General features: G+C 36.3%; 2 protein-coding genes across 6 annotated transcripts; one reads left to right on the plus strand and one right to left on the minus strand.

Annotated features, from left to right (window-relative positions):
• Window positions 1–754: 754 nt before the first annotated feature.
• Window positions 755–5056, plus strand: LOC111776819 (ethylene-responsive transcription factor RAP2-7-like). Of its 3 annotated transcripts, XM_023656199.1 has the most exons (11): window positions 755–1861; window positions 2066–2091; window positions 2254–2284; window positions 2377–2464; window positions 2559–2704; window positions 2928–2972; window positions 3083–3183; window positions 3296–3423; window positions 3602–3718; window positions 3895–4182; window positions 4772–5056. In XM_023656199.1, the coding sequence occupies exons 1-10, from the start codon at window positions 1338–1340 to the stop codon at window positions 4156–4158; spliced, it is 1470 nt and encodes a 489-aa protein (XP_023511967.1). In that variant the 5' UTR covers window positions 755–1337; the 3' UTR covers window positions 4159–4182; window positions 4772–5056. The 3 variants fall into 3 exon arrangements, with proteins under 3 accessions (XP_023511967.1, XP_023511966.1, XP_023511969.1); XM_023656198.1 differs by lacking the exon at window positions 4772–5056 and having other exon boundaries at window positions 3895–4361; XM_023656201.1 differs by lacking the exons at window positions 2928–2972; window positions 4772–5056 and having other exon boundaries at window positions 756–1861; window positions 3895–4361.
• Window positions 5057–9034: 3978 nt separating this feature from the next.
• Window positions 9035–18483, minus strand: LOC111776791. 3 transcript variants are annotated; one of them, XM_023656157.1, is made up of 14 exons: window positions 18319–18483; window positions 17268–17366; window positions 16764–16891; window positions 16051–16204; window positions 15835–15944; window positions 15436–15519; window positions 15294–15342; window positions 15097–15188; window positions 13587–13716; window positions 13320–13399; window positions 11577–13237; window positions 11078–11191; window positions 10245–10991; window positions 9035–9977 (listed from the first exon to the last, which is right to left on the minus strand). In XM_023656157.1, the coding sequence occupies exons 2-13, from the start codon at window positions 17358–17360 to the stop codon at window positions 10423–10425; spliced, it is 3264 nt and encodes a 1087-aa protein (XP_023511925.1). In that variant the 5' UTR covers window positions 17361–17366; window positions 18319–18483; the 3' UTR covers window positions 9035–9977; window positions 10245–10422. The 3 variants fall into 3 exon arrangements, with proteins under 3 accessions (XP_023511925.1, XP_023511924.1, XP_023511923.1); XM_023656156.1 differs by having other exon boundaries at window positions 11078–11188; window positions 13587–13722; window positions 18319–18482; XM_023656155.1 differs by having other exon boundaries at window positions 13587–13722; window positions 18319–18482.
• Between the last annotated feature and the right edge of the window lie 320 nt (window positions 18484–18803).

The following is an 18803-nucleotide window of genomic DNA, read 5'->3' on the forward strand; positions in this document are numbered from 1 at the left end:
ATTCTCTGTGTTAGACGAGGAATGGGAGAGGAAGTGGAGAACATTTTTTCTCCTTAGATATATGAGTCTGAAGATAGGATTATATTCTCCATCTCTGTCTCTATTCACCTAATATAAATATATTTTTTACTTGCATATAAATTTTTGTTGGCTATATAAAAATAAATAAATTAGTTAATTTAATAATAGTTTATACATTTTAGTAATGTCTTCGGCCAATTTTTAAAATTAGGTGATTATTATTATTATTATTTTGAGAGTTTATCGCTATTTAAAAAATTAGAAAAAAAAAACTTTTGTGTTTATGTTTTTTGATTTATTGAAGTCTAACTATTACAAAAAATTATTAAAATACGTAAATTATTATTATTTTTAATTTACGTATTCAATTAATGAAGACATTAATATTGTTTACATTTTTTTTATTTTCAATTCATATAATTTAAGTCATAATAATAATAATAATTATTATTATTATTATTTTTTTTTTTTTGGGTCATAAAAAGTGTGTTTTTGTAATAATCGCGAAATAAAAATGAACGGTAATAGATGAGGTTGAGTATTAAGGATCGAACGGTCGTACACATACACACGACTGCTACGTGTTGATTGGTTGGATATGTATATATATATAGAAGGCTGTTCCCGTCTATGAAACACCGTGGAGAAGTGCGTTGCAAAATAGAGGATTATTACCTTGGCGATATTAAGAATCCACCGGTAACCGAATCAACCGGTGACTTGCCTTGACGAAAGAGAAGCAAAAAAATGTTTATATATATGCTGTTATTCCCTTTCTCTTAGAATGGGTCTGAAATGTTCCTTCACACGTCCCATCCGCTTCTTTCATCTTTCTCCGCCGTGGAATCACTTAGTTGCCAATAATTTTACACTTCTCCGGTGCCGGTATCTTCGCCGTCGGAATGCATAATGCTACGATCTCTCGAGATTTTTCCGCTTGATTCTCACTTTGAGTGTGCTTCTTGTTGTTTACTGTTCTGTTACGCCGGCGGCTGGAGAACGGTGGTGTTTCCGACTGGAATCCGAAGGGAAGAAGTTCGTAGTTTCCTGTTATGAAGATATTTTTTGTAGTTTTCTTCGCTTGATTGTGTTTTTTGTTTTTTTTTTTTTTTATCTAAAAAAACTTTATCCATTCAAATTGTTAGTACGATTAGCTGTTTTAGTCTTTTGTGGTCTCTGATAACGATTGATTCATACTGTTCGATCAAACATGGCGATCATTCTTGAATGTTGAATTGGATCGACTACCAAGGCGCGTGGTAGAAAAATCTGAATAGAATTCAGGATTGGAAGCTTTGTGGAGAGATTAGGAGAAGATGTTTGATCTTAATCTCAATGTCGACTCGCCTGATGCGACGCCGAATGAGGACTCTGTCCTGTTCTTTGAGAAGCTTCCTCAAGGCTCGGGGAATCAAATGGATGAATCAGGAACTTCCAATTCTTCGATTGTCAATGCGGATACCTCCAGCAATGGCGGCGATGACGACTCGTGCTCCACACGCGCCGGTGGCGAGCTCTTCATGATCAACTTCGGGATATTGAAGTCTGGAAGCGCGAACGACGTTGTCACGAAGGAGCTTTTTCCAATAGGTGGAACGGTGAATCCTGACTTTGGGATTCTTCAGGGGCATAACTCTGCCTCTTCTTCGTCAAATTCATCGAGGAAGAACTGGATCAACCTTGCGTTTGATCGAAGCGGATCAGCAGGGGAGGGGAGAATGATTCAACCGGTTCAGCCTCAGCCGGCGAAGAAGAGCAGGAGGGGACCGAGGTCTCGGAGCTCGCAGTACAGAGGCGTCACATTCTACCGGAGGACTGGGCGGTGGGAATCTCATATTTGGTGAGTGAATTTAATTGGATGCCTTCTTTAAAAAAATTGTTGAATCGTGTAATGGTTTGCGTTTGCCTCTTTTGTCAAATTCCAGTAGTCCTTCATTCACTCAATTAACTCGTCCTTCTGTTGAATTAGATTTCTTATTCACTCCGATGTATGCTTTATTAGTATATCTATTGTCTTAACTTCTTGTTTTTCAACTGTTCGCAGGGACTGTGGGAAGCAAGTCTATCTCGGTATGAATTTGACTCGATTACTTAACTGACTTCGATTTATGTTATTTATGGAAATATCTGTTCTCTACGGCATCTTCAGATTTTGTTATTTAAGGAAATTTTCATTAACATATTCCGTTGCGGCGAAATTCTGACGAAGTTATAATTCTTCGGTTCCTGTAGGTGGATTTGACACAGCACATTCAGCGGCGAGGTAATTTTCTATCATTGAGGAGATAACCCACACTTAATTCCTAGTTTGTGCAAAGAATTCGTGTTTGACTTTATGAAGTTTTCTAAATTTAGAGCATATGATCGAGCTGCTATCAAGTTCAGAGGGGTCGACGCTGACATTAATTTCATCCTTAGTGATTATGAGGAAGATCTGAAACAGGTTAACTAGAACGCCTTCTCTTTTTTCTTTCCTTTAACAAATCCGTTTCATCGTCTAACAATTTCCTGTATCCTTCAATAATATTCTCGAGCAGATGAAGAATTTAAGCAAGGAAGAGTTTGTTCACATACTTCGTCGCCAAAGCACTGGTTTCTCAAGAGGGAGCTCAAAATACAGAGGGGTTACACTGCACAAATGTGGCCGATGGGAAGCTAGAATGGGGCAGCTCCTTGGGAAAAAGTAAGCAATCATTTTCTGAAATTGAAACGCATGCTTTGTTTTGATCTTTAGTTAAGAAGCCTGTGAATTCGTAATGTAGCGAACTGAGACTTGGTTTCAAGTCTTTTCTCAATGGGTATTACTCGTTCTTTCCCCACTTGGGAAAATAGAAATCTAAGATGTGCCTATTTCAAGAAGAAATGGGATGGTGTTTTCATCACGGAGGTTACAATCCTTGCTGCAGGTATATATATCTCGGGCTATTCGACAGCGAGGTAGAAGCTGCAAGGTCTTAAAGCACCAATTTCACTCTACCTGAACTGATATTATTATCCTGAATTTTCAACCTCAATAGGCATCCAACCAACACGTCTCCCCTTTTCTTTTTCTGGAAATTAGGGCTTATGATAAGGCTGCCATCCAATGTAATGGGCGGGAGGCAGTGACCAACTTTGAGCCTAGCACGTACGGAGAAAGGGTTTCTGAGGGCAGCAGTGAAGGTACATTGCATACACTTATGTACGGGTGATCTGGTGGTTGCCACTATCATCTTTATAAACACTAGCAAGTTATCCCTCAATGGTATTTGATTGTTTTCAAATTCAAATATAGGTTGTCGGATCATGCTTGATTTGAATTTAGGGATTTCGCCCCTCTCAATTGACAACCGTCCAAAGGATAATGAGGGGCACCTGCAGTTCCAATCTGGTCCTTGTTATGCTAATGACATGAGCACGATGGTAACCATTAAACTATGATTATATTGTACACTGACAACTTTGTTTTGGGCTTTCCCAAAGGGCTTTATTAGATGTATTCTTTACTTATAAACTCATGATCATTCTCTAAATTAGTCACGCTCTTCATATAATGTTATAAACCTACTCTAAATCACATTTTGAATTGTTCATGTTGAAGATAGAGAGCAATGCTGATGCAGCAGTTGGCGATCCATCTTTGAAAGGGCCGGTAATGGCATCAGGGCATGTTTCCTTATGGAATGGTTTACAACAACCTTGCTTACTTCCCAGTGAGGTGAGGTTCATTGATGTGATTCTATTGTAAAACTTAGACTAATTTCCAAGTTCGATCAATTTTTGACAATCCAAACATTCAGATTATCTGACTATATCACATATCAGAGCAAAGAGGAGCTGAATTACATGGTTTTATTGAAATTTGAAGAGTGATTATCTAAACTTTGCTTACAGGAACGCGTGACAGAGAAGAGACATGCATTAGGTTCATCCCAAGGAGTCGTCCCCAACTGGGCATGGCAAATTCATAACCAGGTTAATGCCACCCAACTCCCATTGTTCTCTGCTGCAGCATCATCAGGATTCTCATTTTCAGCTATCCCGGCTGCCATCCTTCCACCGCGCCAACCGGGCTCGACCGCCCATAACCTCCATTTCACTTCGGCCAAAGCTTCCCCCAACTCCCCTCAGTTGAACTCACAACAGCCACCACCATAAATCCTTATTCTTCTACATTACAGAGTGAGTGACCAAAAGTAAAATAGTATCTTCTTTTTCATTTGTATGCCTTTTTTAAGTAATGATTGGCTTGATTTCTGACACTAAATAGCTCATTACAAAATGCTATGCTGCTTCATGTTCCTGTACCTGAAAACAAAAACATGATGCTAATATATCATATACGTACACGCTTGCATTCATTGCTTCATGTCTCAGTTTCTGTTTTTATGGTTAGTAGCCAATTCTTGCTTTTATGAACATATTTGCATTGTGAAATAGTTGGGAGTCCGGTAAGAACTTGAACATACTAATTTAGGGAACGATCATGTGTTTAATCAAGAAATACTATCTCCATTGTTATGAGGCCTTTTGGGAAAGCTCAAAAAGCAGAGTCATAAGAGCTTATGGTTAGAGTGAACAATATCGTACCATTGTGGAGAGTCCTGTTGGTCTAACCGAACAAAGATTCTTGCCCATATACCATATCCAATAGCCATAGGAGAGGAGTAGGAGCCCACCAACCCTTCCTTTTTGCCTATTGCCTTTTTTCCTTTTATTTGGTTACCTTTTTACCTCCTTTTCCCTTTTCTAATGCACTTCTCTTGTGTAGCTGTCAGCGGAACTAGGACTGTGATTTTCATGGTTCCTTGTTACACCTGCAGTTCCACTAATATGCTTTTGTGTCTGCCTGCCTGCCTGCCTGCCCGCCCGTCTGCCCGCCTGCCCGCCTGTGTATGGGAACAGTGAAATGTGGCCGAAAATGAGGAAACGTGGTGCTCTCATATTCCCCCTTTTCTATTACTAAATTTTTATGAATACAGGTGGAGAAGAGAATTTCAGAACAAACCAATAATTTAAGTTTTTCTGGATAAACATAGGAGGACATTTCAATTGATAAGGACTGAATTTATATATATATATATATATATATATATAATATATATATGATTTTGAATTTTGGTTTTAGAAATTGTAATTATTTCTCTCATGTATTATAATTATAAACTTTTAAAAATCCTAAATTTATAGAAAGTAGTTTGTTTTAAAAATCTTATCCTCGTATCTAGACGAAATTATTTAATATTTTGTTTAAAAAATATTCTTGAATTTTCAATTCAGCCTCTGGATATGTAGATATCACATCTTTTATCCATTTCTTATTAATTCCTTGTTTTTTTCTTCTGCCATTAGTAAAAATAGGTTAATAAAAACTAATTTTTATTATAAAATCTATTTTAAAATTGATGGAAAGTATAAATATTAAATTTTTAAAATTAAAAAATACAAAAAAAAAAAACAGTAAAGTAAATAAATAGAGAAATTAGAGAATAAAAACCCGTGAGTTGAACGAAATTAAAGGAGAAAGTGGAGCCACGTAAGCAGGGGGAGTGACAGGTAAAAGGCAAAATAAATGATATTATTAATATTAATTTAAATGGAAATTATTGGAATTTTGAAACATAATAAATAAAAAAAATGCTTTTATGTCTGTTTCCCCTTTTTCTTAATCTCATTGTACTGTCAAATCAGTCATCTCTATGTCTCTGTTTTGCTCCATTCTCTCCCATCTTCTTGAGTATCACCTCACTCTCTTCCCTTCCATTTTTACTTCTATTTACAATTCCACCCCTTTTCTTTTCTAATTTATCAAAAACATCCCCACCCTTTTATCTTCTCTTTCAAAACTACCCTCCTACTTTCAAATTTTTCAATTATGACCCCTTAAATTTTCTTCTAAACAAAACATAAATCATTCAACTTTTTAAGGGTGTTTTTTATTTTAAGTGTTGTATAAGATTTCCACTATTTATATATTTATATATTAGCAATGACGTTGATTTTTGACTCGTTGTTAAACGACCAATCCTAGCAGAGTTTTATGAATAAGATACTAATCACAATTTTAAATATTAGTAGTTTGATTTTCCGTCTCATAATTGTTGAATTTGAAGAAAAAAAAATGAGGGTTTAACTCAACTTTTCTTGATAATTAGTCTACGTGTTGAGCAGTCTCATTCATTTGATTGTAGACCGACGCTTAATTAGTAGCTCGATAAGTAGTTGCGTGCTTAACTTGACTTGTATTATGGTGGCACACCTAATTTACTTTGCTCACCAATATAGCATCATCATTGTTTAACCAAATGCTATTATCAATGTTGGTTTAACTTCATATTATAATAAATATATTATTGCTGCCATATTTTTTTTCTAAGTATAAATTCGATACGGGAATTTGAGCTTCGACTTCAAGAACAACAAAAAAACAAAAAAAAATTGCGTGAGATCACTTAGTTATGTTCACTTTGAATGTACAATATGTTGTGTGAGATCACATGTTGGTTGAGAATGAGAATAAAATATTTTTTTATAAGGGTGTGGAGACCTTTCTTTAGTAGACACATTTTAAAACCGTGAGACTAGTGGCGATACATAATGGGTCGAAATGGACAATATCTACTAACGGTGGGCTTGGACAACAAATGGTATCAAAGTCAAACAATGGGTGGTGTGCTAATGAGACGCTCGGCCCTCAAGGGAGTAGATTACAAGATCCCACATTGATGTGTCAGCGAGGATGTACCCACATTGGTTGGAGATGACGTTGCGCCCTCAAGGGGATGGGTTGTGAGATCTTACATTGGTTAGAGAGGAGAACTGTGTTAGACGAACACGACCCTTCACAATGGAATGATATTGTCCACTTTGAGCATAAGCTCTCATGACTTTGCTTTGTGCTTCCCCAAAAGGCCTCATACCAATAGAGAGAGTATTCTTTGTTGCACGCCTCCCCTTAATAGAGGCTCGACTCCTTTGGAGTATTAGTCATTTTTTACTGCCTTCTAGCCTTCGAGAAGGCATTCCCTAAATTAGTAGAGGTGGGACTTTCATCATCCAACAAACTGAACATTCCTTACAACGGTTTACAAGGGTGTGGAAATCTGTCCCAGTAGACTTTTAAAATCGGGAGGCTGACAGCAATACACAACGGATCAAAGCGGACAATATCTACTAGCAGTAGGCTTGAGCTGTTACATGTCGTCACTTTTAAATCTTTAATCTAACCTTTAATTTATATCATTCACTTGAATCTATTGATGTTGATGGTCAAAGATCATAAATATAACAAATTTAACTTTAGAGAAAGTTAATAAAAAAAGTTATTTTTTCCTACTTTGGCATCGGCTTTGTAAGAACCATAATTTAATTTTGATCGGAGAGTATCAAACAAACGAGATTGAATGAACAGTAGATTCAAATACTAAAAGCAATAAAGATTTTGAATAAATATGGATAAATAAATGAATTAAAGTCACCCTATAAAATTCTATACCTAAAGTAAATATTATATAACTCAATTGAGAGCTAGTAAAATAGGCTCTAACATTAAAATTTTTATAGAAGAGGTATGAAAAGAATAATAATTTATACAATTAGAGGCAAGAGAATTTCCAATCATTCACCTAATGTTAGTTGAATAAAATCAACCTAAAAAGGAAATTATACAAAATTGGGAGGTGGTATTGCAAATAAAAAGAATTCGGAGGACGAATTGAAAAAAAAAAAAAAAAATAGAAAAATGTGGGGTCCACAGTAAAATAATTTAGTATAAGTTTGCTTTAATTTGATTACTCATTTTCCTCGTAAATTTAATTCAAATTGAGAAAATAAAAGAACGCACCCATCATTTAAATGATATCTTTCTTCTACCATTAAGGTTTCAGGGCTTTTTATTTTATTTTATTTATTTATTTATTTTCCTTTTTTTTTTTAATCACTTTTTATGATTTTGACGGCCATGATTAAATGGACACAGCAGCTATACCACTATAGATTCTATAGGAGGGCCTTCGGAGCACATGGTGGGCCCAAGCCCATTTGGATTTTTTTAAACCTTTTTGTCCCTTTTAGGCCCATCAGGGGGCCCACTAGAACTTTGTTTGTTAGGTTTTTAGAACTTAGTGGGGTCTCCAATAGAATTATTTATACATTTTTTTTAAAAAAATTGTTTTAAAGTTTTGGTTTCTTCCAATATTAAATATATATAATTTGTGGAGAAGAGGAAGACAACCCTAATCGACAGGAGAAGGTTGTAAGAAATCTATGTGGGCCTTTTTTGTAATAAATGAAGATAAGAGGGTGAAATTTGCAATTAAAAAAAGGCTAAATTTTATAATATTGAAGAAAAGAGGGGCCATATTGCTATTGCTATTGGTTCACAGATATTTGGGTGTGTCTTTGTTGGATTTGCGAATGGGGAATGGCAATGGTGGGCCAAGTTAATGATTGTCCTATAAAAGTTACGTTTGCGTATAGAGTCTACGATGCTTTGCTTCTTATAGCCGGTCGTAATCTATACATCGTTTAAAAGCTTCAAAGATCCAACGAACAGCTTAGATTTGTTGACGATCACTTCTTTTTCATCGATCGAGTAGAGTCTACGATGCTTTTCTTCTTATAGCCTTCTTATAACCGGTCGTAATCTATACGTCGTTTTAAAGCTTCAAAGATCCAACGAATAGCTAAAATTTGTTGACGATTACTTCTTTCTTTTTCACTTTCAAATTTAAAGGCGGAATTTTGTTAGTGATTCTATCGTATCTGTGGTTCGTCAGACAATATTATGGACTTGCTATTGTCACCATCGGTTCATAAAACCCTTTTGTTTCTTCTTACTATTTTTTTAAATCTTATTTTCAAAATAAATAAAAGTAAACAAATTCTGGATTTTATTTTTCTTTTCACATTTGGGTTTCTTCTTCTAAAATTTTACCAAAATTTTAAAAATGACACAGATGAAGGAAATTATGAACATTGAAATCTCATGAAGGCTTTGCACGAACTAATTCCAAAATGGTAAAAATAAACCAAATAACGTAAAAATTTTAAAAAAATTAATGATGAAATTTGTAAATCTCTGTTGTCTTAAAAGGACAAGCCGTGGTTAGTTCCTATCGATTACATTTCATCCTTCAATTTGATGCCTAATCCACCAATCTTATTCAAATCCACTATGGATCAAAAGAACACTTCTTCCAACAGACACGAAAAGGCCCCATTCTTCATTTGATCAAATGAACTAAAATCCAACCTCCCTCCGAATCAAAATTCGGACTCGAGCGGGAAAATTGTTCAGTTTCTCCCAGAAAGAAAGATAGAACCTATGACAATACAAATTCATTAGTATCGCCTGGCATACTGTGAAACCAGTAAATTCACTCGAGATCCCGCTTTCGTTAAACTGTACTGGCAATTCTGATGCTTCTGAGTGCTCTAGTTACTTATGGGCAACTCTTAAAAGAGGCAAGAATTGATATGTGCTTCCTCAGTGAAGTCACCATGAAGCTTAAGCTACGTCACATGACGTGTCAAGAATTACTTAACCCTGATGAACCAAATCTCGACCTTGAATTTGTAATAGTAATAACCCGAAGGAAGAATATGATTATCACCTCGTGTCGACAGGAACTCCATCAATCTATCTCAAAAGGCAGGAAACTCCCCATCTTTGAACTATCTATAATCTAAGTAACTAAGTAAAACACTTGTAAAAAACAAAAGAATCAAAGTACATTCAAATGGATTTCGCATATAACCTTGTGAAGTCAGGAACTCCCAATCTCAACTTTAAGGGGTTTTGAGAGCCAAAAAAGTAGAATCTTTTACTCTTCGCTGTTGGCAAGGAACAAAATAATCGACAGCTGGAGGGACGGGTCGCCCTACCAGAGATTGACAGACATTTTACAACTTCCTGTCAAATAATCGCTGCCAATATTCAACTTGCCGCAATACAATCACATGAGCTTACATCACACCTACACAGACACAAATGGGGAAGGTAGAACATGTCAGCAGGCAGGTAATCAAAAAACAGGTTTTCGACCCTCGTATCGGTTTTTCTCTCTCGCTATCTGCTTTTTATTTTGGGAGGGATTATTCAAACAGGGCAGAGGTTGATGAAAGACAAACTTATTAGATACAAATATTCATTGTACAATTATTATAAAAAAAATAAAAAATAAAAAAATTGTTAAAGAAGGGGACAACAATCAAATGAAAAAATATACCGACAATATTCTTACCTTGTGGTAACATAATCCGATACCATCAGGGCACAAATCTTCCGCACCATCAAGGCCAGATTATGAATCTCTCAAGACATCATGGCTACACGTCCACAGACCTCACAAGGTAAATCCTAGTCCTTTGCTCAAACGCTGCCGCCAATCTAGGCACTCACATCATTTCATTCACCAAGAGTCACATCCCAAAGGTTCTGTTATATAGATCGCTCGAGCTGGGCATGCGGAATTTCGAGTCTTCATAACCAGCATAATATTTGTTGTATCCAAGCCTATCATTCCTCAATATATCTGCCACACCAATATTGGTTCCACCTTGAGCCTCATTCCAACCGTCCCAGTGGCCATGCGACATAAGCCTATTTCTAGAATGTTGGAGAGATAGCTGCCCAAAATTAGAGAGATTGTTAACCTGTGATTGGTCCACAAGCCTTGAAGAAATGCCATATGAATCCCCGAGATGAGAGAAACCATCTCCGACATCAGAGTATCTCTGCTGCTGGGAGTTCAGAGATCTTTGCATCAGTAACTGAAGACTTGCTTCATTATCAAAGGTACCTAATGAAGGAGAAAATGGTGTCCTAGCGTCTAGACCAGTATTGTTAAGACCTATCTGACGTCTGCCTTTACCAACTGCCAAAATAGCAGGATCCATAAATTCAATATCGCCCGTGCTAATATTACTTCCAGTTTGATTTGCTTGATATGAATTTCTCAACAAAGAAGAAGAATCTAGCAGACGGTTTCCTGAATCAAAAGGTAAAAATTATTAGCAGAGAAGAAAGGTACAAAATTTATTTAGATAACTTTACTAAGCAGAGGAAAACACTAACCAGAGAGGGAGTCAGAAACTTGATCTACTCTGTCATGAGAAGAGAAACCAGGTGGTGGCACCCGGCTTGGAACGGAGAAGCCAGGCGGAGCTGAGATTTGAGCTCTAGTAACTGCTGTGAATAAGAGAGTCTGTGAGGAGGTTTCTAAGCAAAACAAGTAAAACAGCTGATTCCAGAAAAGAACTTCAAATTACACGTCCAACCCCCATGGATAAATGAATGAATCAAAAGAAAGCAAGATAAGACTTCATTTCACTGTAGAAGCATCGGTTCGAAGAAAAAATTCAAAACAAGAGAAATTGGGATATGGTGTTCTGAATCCCAAGAAAGAGCACCAAGAGGATATTTCCATACCAACACTACCCACAACATGCAACAATACACGAAGTAAAAGAAAAACAAAGTTGATTGGAAATTAAACCACCACTAAATATAATAGATATCTCAAACACAGAGATCAAGAATATTTAAAAAATTTATCATAAATATGAGCACTCACCTGAGAGCTTATTTGAGGAATTAAGGGAGTGATTGCTTGAAGGATTTACTGATCCATCATAATTGTTAGAATAGAAGCCACCACTACTATGAAACTTGTCTGAATGCACATTATCATTTTTAAAGAATTCATGCCCGAAGGAATGGTTCCTCTGTATTTGTTCAATCATATCAAGAGAAGGCTGTATCCTAAAATCTTGTCCTTTAGACTCTTCCTGCCTTGCAAAAGAGAATCTGGACTGATTATTGCTTTGCACCTTCCTGGAACTTGGAGATTGTTTATCACTTTCACCCAAAAGCTTGGCCAAATTCTGGGACGTTAATGTGTTATCCCACATGTTGAAGTCCATTGACAATATATTTGAGATTATGCTGTTTTCACCATTATCTACAAAACCACTGCCATTGGCATTCAGCATGTCACCAGACAACCTGCCCACATGCCTTCCTCTTCCTTCGTTGTGAAGTAAAAATGAATTTCCATGGGGCATATCGGTAGCAGCAGAAGAGCTGATCCCATTCTCCACGTTGCCATTGATAGCAGTTGATATGTTAGATGCACGGAAATGTGAATTATCATTGAATTGTTTATCAACAAAAAGTGAATCTGCATTTAAATTGGCAGGATCATTGGCCGCTATATGTCTTAAAGTATGCAAAGTCTGCCCAGATGTATTAACTCCATTCACAAGCTGACTGCTAAACACAGGCGGGATGCTAGATGAGCTTAGAGATGAAATATCATTGAATGGCTTATCAAAAGACAAATCAGTAGCTAGACTGGTTGCTGCCCCATTGACAGCATCCGGCCACAATGAATGAGAGGTAGAGCCATTCAGGGCATGAAATGTAGATGCCCAGCCAGGCAACCGAGTTGAAGGGCTCAAAATCTCTGGATCCTTGAGCCTCTGACTATTAAAAGATATCACATCCTCTTCCAACTCACTTGCATTAACTACCTCTCTCTGTAAGTCCGATCTCCAATCACGTTCTTCTCTTGAAAAGGACATGCAACTAACCACATCATCGCCTTTCCAAGCATCTGTCGAATCTAAAGGTGCCACTCTAGACTGCTCTTGTAAGTTATGGTGATCCCCGGAAGCTTTAATCAAATCATGATCAGAGACTATAGTAATTGGTCTTAGACCAGATTGTTCATCTATATCATCTCTATCGGTGCTAACTGTTGATATATCAGCGCTCAGATTTTGTATTAGGCCATCAGAAGTAGTTCCTACTTCAGGACAACTGCTAGAATCCTCAATATGGAGATTAGGAGTAGAAATGCTCGGTGCCATGGCCATTGTTTTCTGACTGTCCTTTGTGGCTGGAACCCCAGCCACTGAACAACTCAAAGATATAAAAGTAGGCATCTCCTCAGGTGAATCATGTCTGTCTGTCGACAAAGATTGATAATCCGTGCTAACAGGATGTTTCAAAGATTTTAAGGATTCTTGATGAATTTTGGCATTATTAGAAGTGTGACTCTCATTAAATGCAGGTCCCTTTCCTGCTTCACTATGTACTGTAGGAGCCGAAGAAATGCTTGCATCTGCAAGGGGAAATGATAATATGCTATTAGTAGCATCGGACTTTTTCGGAGGCCCATTTGTACTTGGTGAACTTGATACTGGCACTTGAAAATTTGAGCCTCGAGTTCCCCTGGCATAAACAAACGTGTTTTATGACCTCTTAAACAAAGTTGAGAACTTTAAAATGGGTGCAAACATAAATATCCATGTACCATGAGGCAGCTGCAGGGAGAGCAATTGACTTATCTGAGCTTCCATTTGGAGGAGAACCTCTAATGATGCTAACAGTATTCTGGGTAACAAAATTAGTCAAGCATATCAGCATAAAAAGCTTCAGCTCTTATGGATAGGTATTTAAACAAGTATTTTTAAGGTTCAACATAAACTAATATCTAACTGACAAACAAATTGTTTCTGCATATTATATATGAAAGAAACATCAACTATTTCTTTAGCTATTGGAGTTTAGGATGTCTTACACTTGAAGGGTTCTTAACAATGGGTTTCCCATTTGAAGAATTGTTATTGCAGTAATCATCCATTGGTGGCGGTAACACACTCCCTGAACGCCGCTGCGTATTGTTTGAGGCACCAGTAATTTGTTGCACTCTACTCCTTTAATACAACTATGTAAGTTAATTAATCATCCAACCAAAAACACAGTCTCCAAGCAAGCAAATAGCAAGAAAGTCATCCAAACATATCAAAGCGGTGATGGCTGTACAAACAAAAACAATCTTGGTAATAGTATTACTTGTCTAATCAATGATTTTTATCCCATTTTTAGGTATGGTTTATTAGAATCAAGTGTTCTTTAGATTTTGGATTTGAGAAGGTTGAACACTTGTCCAATCAAGCATTGGCGGCTTCAGTATTAAGCATCTCCCCTTAGTGTGTCCATAGGCTGACACTGAAGTGTATCATCCCTTCTTCCCTTTGTTCACAACTCAAATGAAGCTGTGGGTTAAATTGCATTTAGGGTTTAATATTTGTTAAACTTCTCTTCCTTACACTAGACAGGAACAATATAACCCAAAACCAACCGTAGAAAAATACAAGACCACATATACTTAATATAAAGTACGCCTTCACATACTTCAACCATCCTAAGAGTAAAGAGAATCAGTTTTGGCACAAGAATCAAAACTTCATGAACCAAAATAATCCAATTTTATCCACAACTAGTATATGTATTCTTACAATATTATATACCCAATAAATATGTTCAGTTTGTCTGAATTATGGTTTCACTCGAAACTTCAAAGCTTATGACTAGTAGAGTTCATCATTATAACTTAGGATTGCGACATGATCTTATTGACCAATGGATACTATTTTTCCAACAAGGAATACTCTTTGTAGTAGCATACTAAATCTATTAAGACCATATAATTAGAATTAGTATTACAATTACTAAAAAAAATTCAAATTGTAAATTTAAGTATGGGCATGTAGAAGAACGAAAATAGAGGATATAAGTTCACACTAACCAACTTCATTCTAGAAGGACAGTACATAATCTGGGCACCTATTCAAGTCTGTTACGCATAATGAGACAATCATGGGAAATAATTATAGGCAGATATAAGAATATCTATTGCATCGTAGTCAAAAAATAAGCTGTGGTAGATATAGGGATATGCATTGCATCCATAGCCTATTTCATTAGGCTTGACTAAAAACTTCATTCGTTTCCAAAACCAAAGTAGAGCTTTTATAATCTACAATGGAATTATGGTCAACTACACGTAGAAAATTGTTAGAGCAAACCGATGTTATGTCATTCCACACTACATTGTACTCGAACATCATTTCTCTTTCCACAAGCCTCAAGGATATCTCATAGGGTCAAACATCAATTAGCAATTATTTTAAAATATAAAAGATAAATAAATAATATTATGCAATGAATCTCAATCTAAAAAACCCTTTGAGAAACCAAGCAACAAAGGCACAACAGCAGTTTTAAATACAAAATGATTATCACACCTTGTGTATGCTGAAATGATTTCATCTTTTGTGAAACTATCTTCTTGAGAACCAACCTCGTGTAAATACAAGCAGTCAGGGTTGGTGCAAGGCTGAAACATCAGTTGATAACATTATGATCCAAATCAAATTTAAGTTATAAAATTTTCAATTGGTAAAACTATAAATACAAGAGAAGGAAATTATAAAATTCATACCACACTCCTCAACCAAGCATGACAATATTTTGTCGTTCCAAAGCATGCCCTAAAATTGAGGCACCCAGAGAAAGTAAACTACAAATTTGACCAGGAATATTCAAAATGTACTCTAGAACTTACTACTCAAATATACACTAACCTTAAAGGCTTGCCCTCCAAGACAAACTGATGTACATTTTGGATACATCGAACAGCTTCCTCCTCTTTTGAGAATGTAATATATCTAACCCAAAAAATACAAGAAAATAAATATTTTTTTATTTGAACAAAAATATAGAACATAAATAAATATTTCTGGATACATACGTGATACTCGTATCTAAGTAAAGCACGGAATAAGAGTTATGTCGGTGCCCCAATTCAAACTAAACTAATCAGCCTTCGTGTAGAAACCATATGCACAGAAACAAAATGTTCCAAAAAGGTAATGTACCATGCAATGAAATATATGAACGTTAAATAACCTATGTAAATAAATAAAACAGTTTTTTTTAAGAAAAAAGGCAAGAGTCATTGCAACAAGAACATTTGAACTTACACACTACAGGTACTATTAGTAAATTGTTGAATGACTCCAGTTGTTGTACGGGACATAGACACTTTTAGAACTTTCCCATACTGACCAAAGTATTCTCTCCGCTGAAGAAGCTGCACAAAGGATGATAAGAGGGCATCCATTACTCGCATCAGAACCAAAAGTATGCAGATCTATTTAAGAACCAATAGTTTTGGGGAACAGAGAAGCAGAATATACATCTTCATCTGCCAGATTAAGAGGCAGCCCAACAATATATACTAGATTCCTTTGAATCACGCGTACACTGCTAAGCTGCTTTCGTCCTTCAGATGATTTGGCTTTTGCTTTTTGTGACTTAACCTTTTTTTCCACACTTACTTCAGCAACCAATCTGCAAGGAATAATTTTGTATTTTCAGATAAGAAACAGTATAGAATAATAATTATCAGGACAACTCTGTCTAAACATTGCAAATGGAAGAATTATGACTAAGTTGGCAATGACGACGTAATGAAGGATCTTTGTGTTCGGTCTAACACGTATTAGACAACCACATCACTTATTGATGGGACTTAACATTCTGACACTTGTTCTTTGAAAGAAACAAGAAAAGCTACAAAGAAATACCAAATATTAAGTAAAACATAAAACTACACCCAGAAAAACTTATATCAGTTACAGGAAAAAGAAAATTATATCCAATTTGTGCAAGTAACAAGCGAACAATTACAAAACTCTCTATCAGACACTTGCCAAACACTTCTGAGACACCTAATCTGCAGTGCTGATTTATTACTTTTTTCTGATAGGAAACGGAAAAGTTCATCCATAATCAGGGACAATAAAGAAGAGGGAAAAAAATAGGTAAGGAATCTCCCAAAGCAGAGGGATTTGTAAGAAGCCCCAAGTTAATAAAAGCAGATAGAAAAACAAACTCAAGGAAAATTGACCTTTCACAGCTTGATGCCATGCCTACAATTTTTTCCTTATCGTATACAGTACGACATGCAGGACATCGACCCTCAGTGTCATCCTTCTCAGCCATGTCCATAATATGATGCCAGCACCAAACACAAATCTGCCAGTGGGGTAACCATTAATTTAAGATTCAATTCTACTCTTACATTGAAAGGATCAAGATATATCCATAATTAACTCCTGAAATCTCCAGTAACATAAGCAAAACTAGAGGAAAATTAAAGTATAATATCAGAGTTTCCTAATTCTCAAGAAATGAAAGATCTATCTCAACATCTCAAGTAGGAAACATAAGTCTTCCATGAAAGGGATTCGGAAAAGATGCACACACTTCCCCTAAAGGTTGGTTTGCTGATAGCAGTTTTAAAACATAAAGAAACACTGTTAAAAGTCAGATTAAAACTAAAATGTGAAGCCCACAAAAACCAGATTGCTTATATGCATTTGCTGATCTGTAATTATGGTATGTTTCAAACCTCATATCCGCATTTGCATGGCTTCAATTGCTGATCAGTTGGATCCATCTCTTCCGCACAGAGTGGGCAAGTTTTTTCTCCTCCGTCACTCATGGTTATCTAAGAACAAAAACAAAGCAAATATAATTATAAAAGGCAAAAGCAGATAGGCTGCCAGCTAATGGAACAAAAGCCTTTTCAGTGCATATACAAAGTGGGACGAAAACAGCTATCTAACTAATTCTAATATCTAATTGTGCAAAGTACACAACTTACGATTATTTTCCAGGAAACTAAAGAATGCAATCAATCTTCGCCGAATCTAAGAAAAGGTACTCTTAATTCCTCATTTTGTTATTAGTAAGAGTACGTTCAGTTTACAATAATTACCAAGTGAAGAAAATCATAACACGGACATCCAACTCCCCCTTCCCTTTGTACATCATCTTCTCCTAAACCATCAGAACAAGTCACCAATCGCTAATTCATTTAATTAGACATGCAATTATGCTTGTACACAATACTCGTGACCACACCCCACGTCTAATGCCAATATTTTCATCACTAGACCTGAAGAACATTTTTATACACATAGAATAATCCCCCAAACCTATCCATAGGCTGAAATGAGCACAATATATGGATGAAACTCGACGATGTTAATCAACTGTGCTGGAGCTAAAAAAAAACCATTTCCAACGAAGAGTACATAGAAACTATAAATACCAGAATTCTAGATCGACATATTTCGAAACTATAAACATAACCAGAAATTATCCAGGACTGACCAAGTAATCGCGAAGAAAACAAAAACAGATGAATCGAAGACCTAATTAAATTCATAAACATGCAACAAATCGAAAATCGAAGCGCATATGCATATTGAAGAGAATCAAAGAACACGAGTTGCCGTAACTTATATGAAAACCAAAAAATAGCTGCAGCAAATTCAGAATGAAACGACGAATAAAATTAGGGATCTTGAAGATTGAAACACAAAAATAAGGATTCCACAAGAGATAAAGATCGGATTGCAGAAAAATGGCTTGAGATTAGAGCTGACGGCCATTACAGTTGAGAGATCGACAACAGGCAGGTAATGAATCTGTGAGGTTGAGATTGTCCGAGAAGCGCACGATAACGAAGACGCGAACAGACAGAGGAGAACAATAAGAGGACCCTTTAAGGAGAGAGAAGCTCTTGGCTTTGGATGGCTTTTTGGCCGCTGTCTTCACTCTGCGTCGCTGTCAAATTAATATTATCAATTTTCGGACAATACCCTTCAATGTTGCCCTAATTACAAAATTGGTCCGCTCCACCCTTCCTCCACCGGCATCGGCCCTATGGTTTACTTTTTCCTGTAATGGATAAAATTGTTTCTTCAATTTTTTTTATTATATTAAATAATATTTTATTAATATCACTGTAACAACTTAGATCCACCCCCAACCAACGCAGGACATCACAATCCACCCTTTTGGGCTCAGCGTCCTTATTAGCACACCATCTCGTGTCTACCCCTTCGGAGAACAGCGAGAAGGCAGGCACATCGTCCAG

This window comes from Cucurbita pepo, chromosome LG16, assembly GCF_002806865.2.
Source record: "Cucurbita pepo subsp. pepo cultivar mu-cu-16 chromosome LG16, ASM280686v2, whole genome shotgun sequence".
NCBI lineage: Eukaryota > Viridiplantae > Streptophyta > Magnoliopsida > Cucurbitales > Cucurbitaceae > Cucurbita > Cucurbita pepo.

Excerpts from the sequence above, each read along its gene's own strand:
- LOC111776819 (XM_023656199.1), top strand. The coding sequence starts at position 1,338 with ATGTTTGATCTTAATCTCAATGTCGACTCGCCTGATGCGACGCCGAAT. Across the intron at positions 1,862-2,065 it reads CGGTGGGAATCTCATATTTG|GGACTGTGGGAAGCAAGTCT; the intron begins GTGAGTGAATTT and ends AACTGTTCGCAG. Across the intron at positions 3,424-3,601 it reads CTAATGACATGAGCACGATG|ATAGAGAGCAATGCTGATGC; the intron begins GTAACCATTAAA and ends TTCATGTTGAAG.
- LOC111776791 (XM_023656155.1), bottom strand. The coding sequence starts at position 17,360 with ATGAGTGACGGAGGAGAAAAAACTTGCCCACTCTGTGCGGAAGAGATG. Across the intron at positions 16,205-16,763 it reads ATGGCATCAAGCTGTGAAAG|ATTGGTTGCTGAAGTAAGTG; the intron begins GTCAATTTTCCT and ends TATTCCTTGCAG. Across the intron at positions 13,238-13,319 it reads CTCCCTGCAGCTGCCTCATG|GGGAACTCGAGGCTCAAATT; the intron begins GTACATGGATAT and ends TGTTTATGCCAG.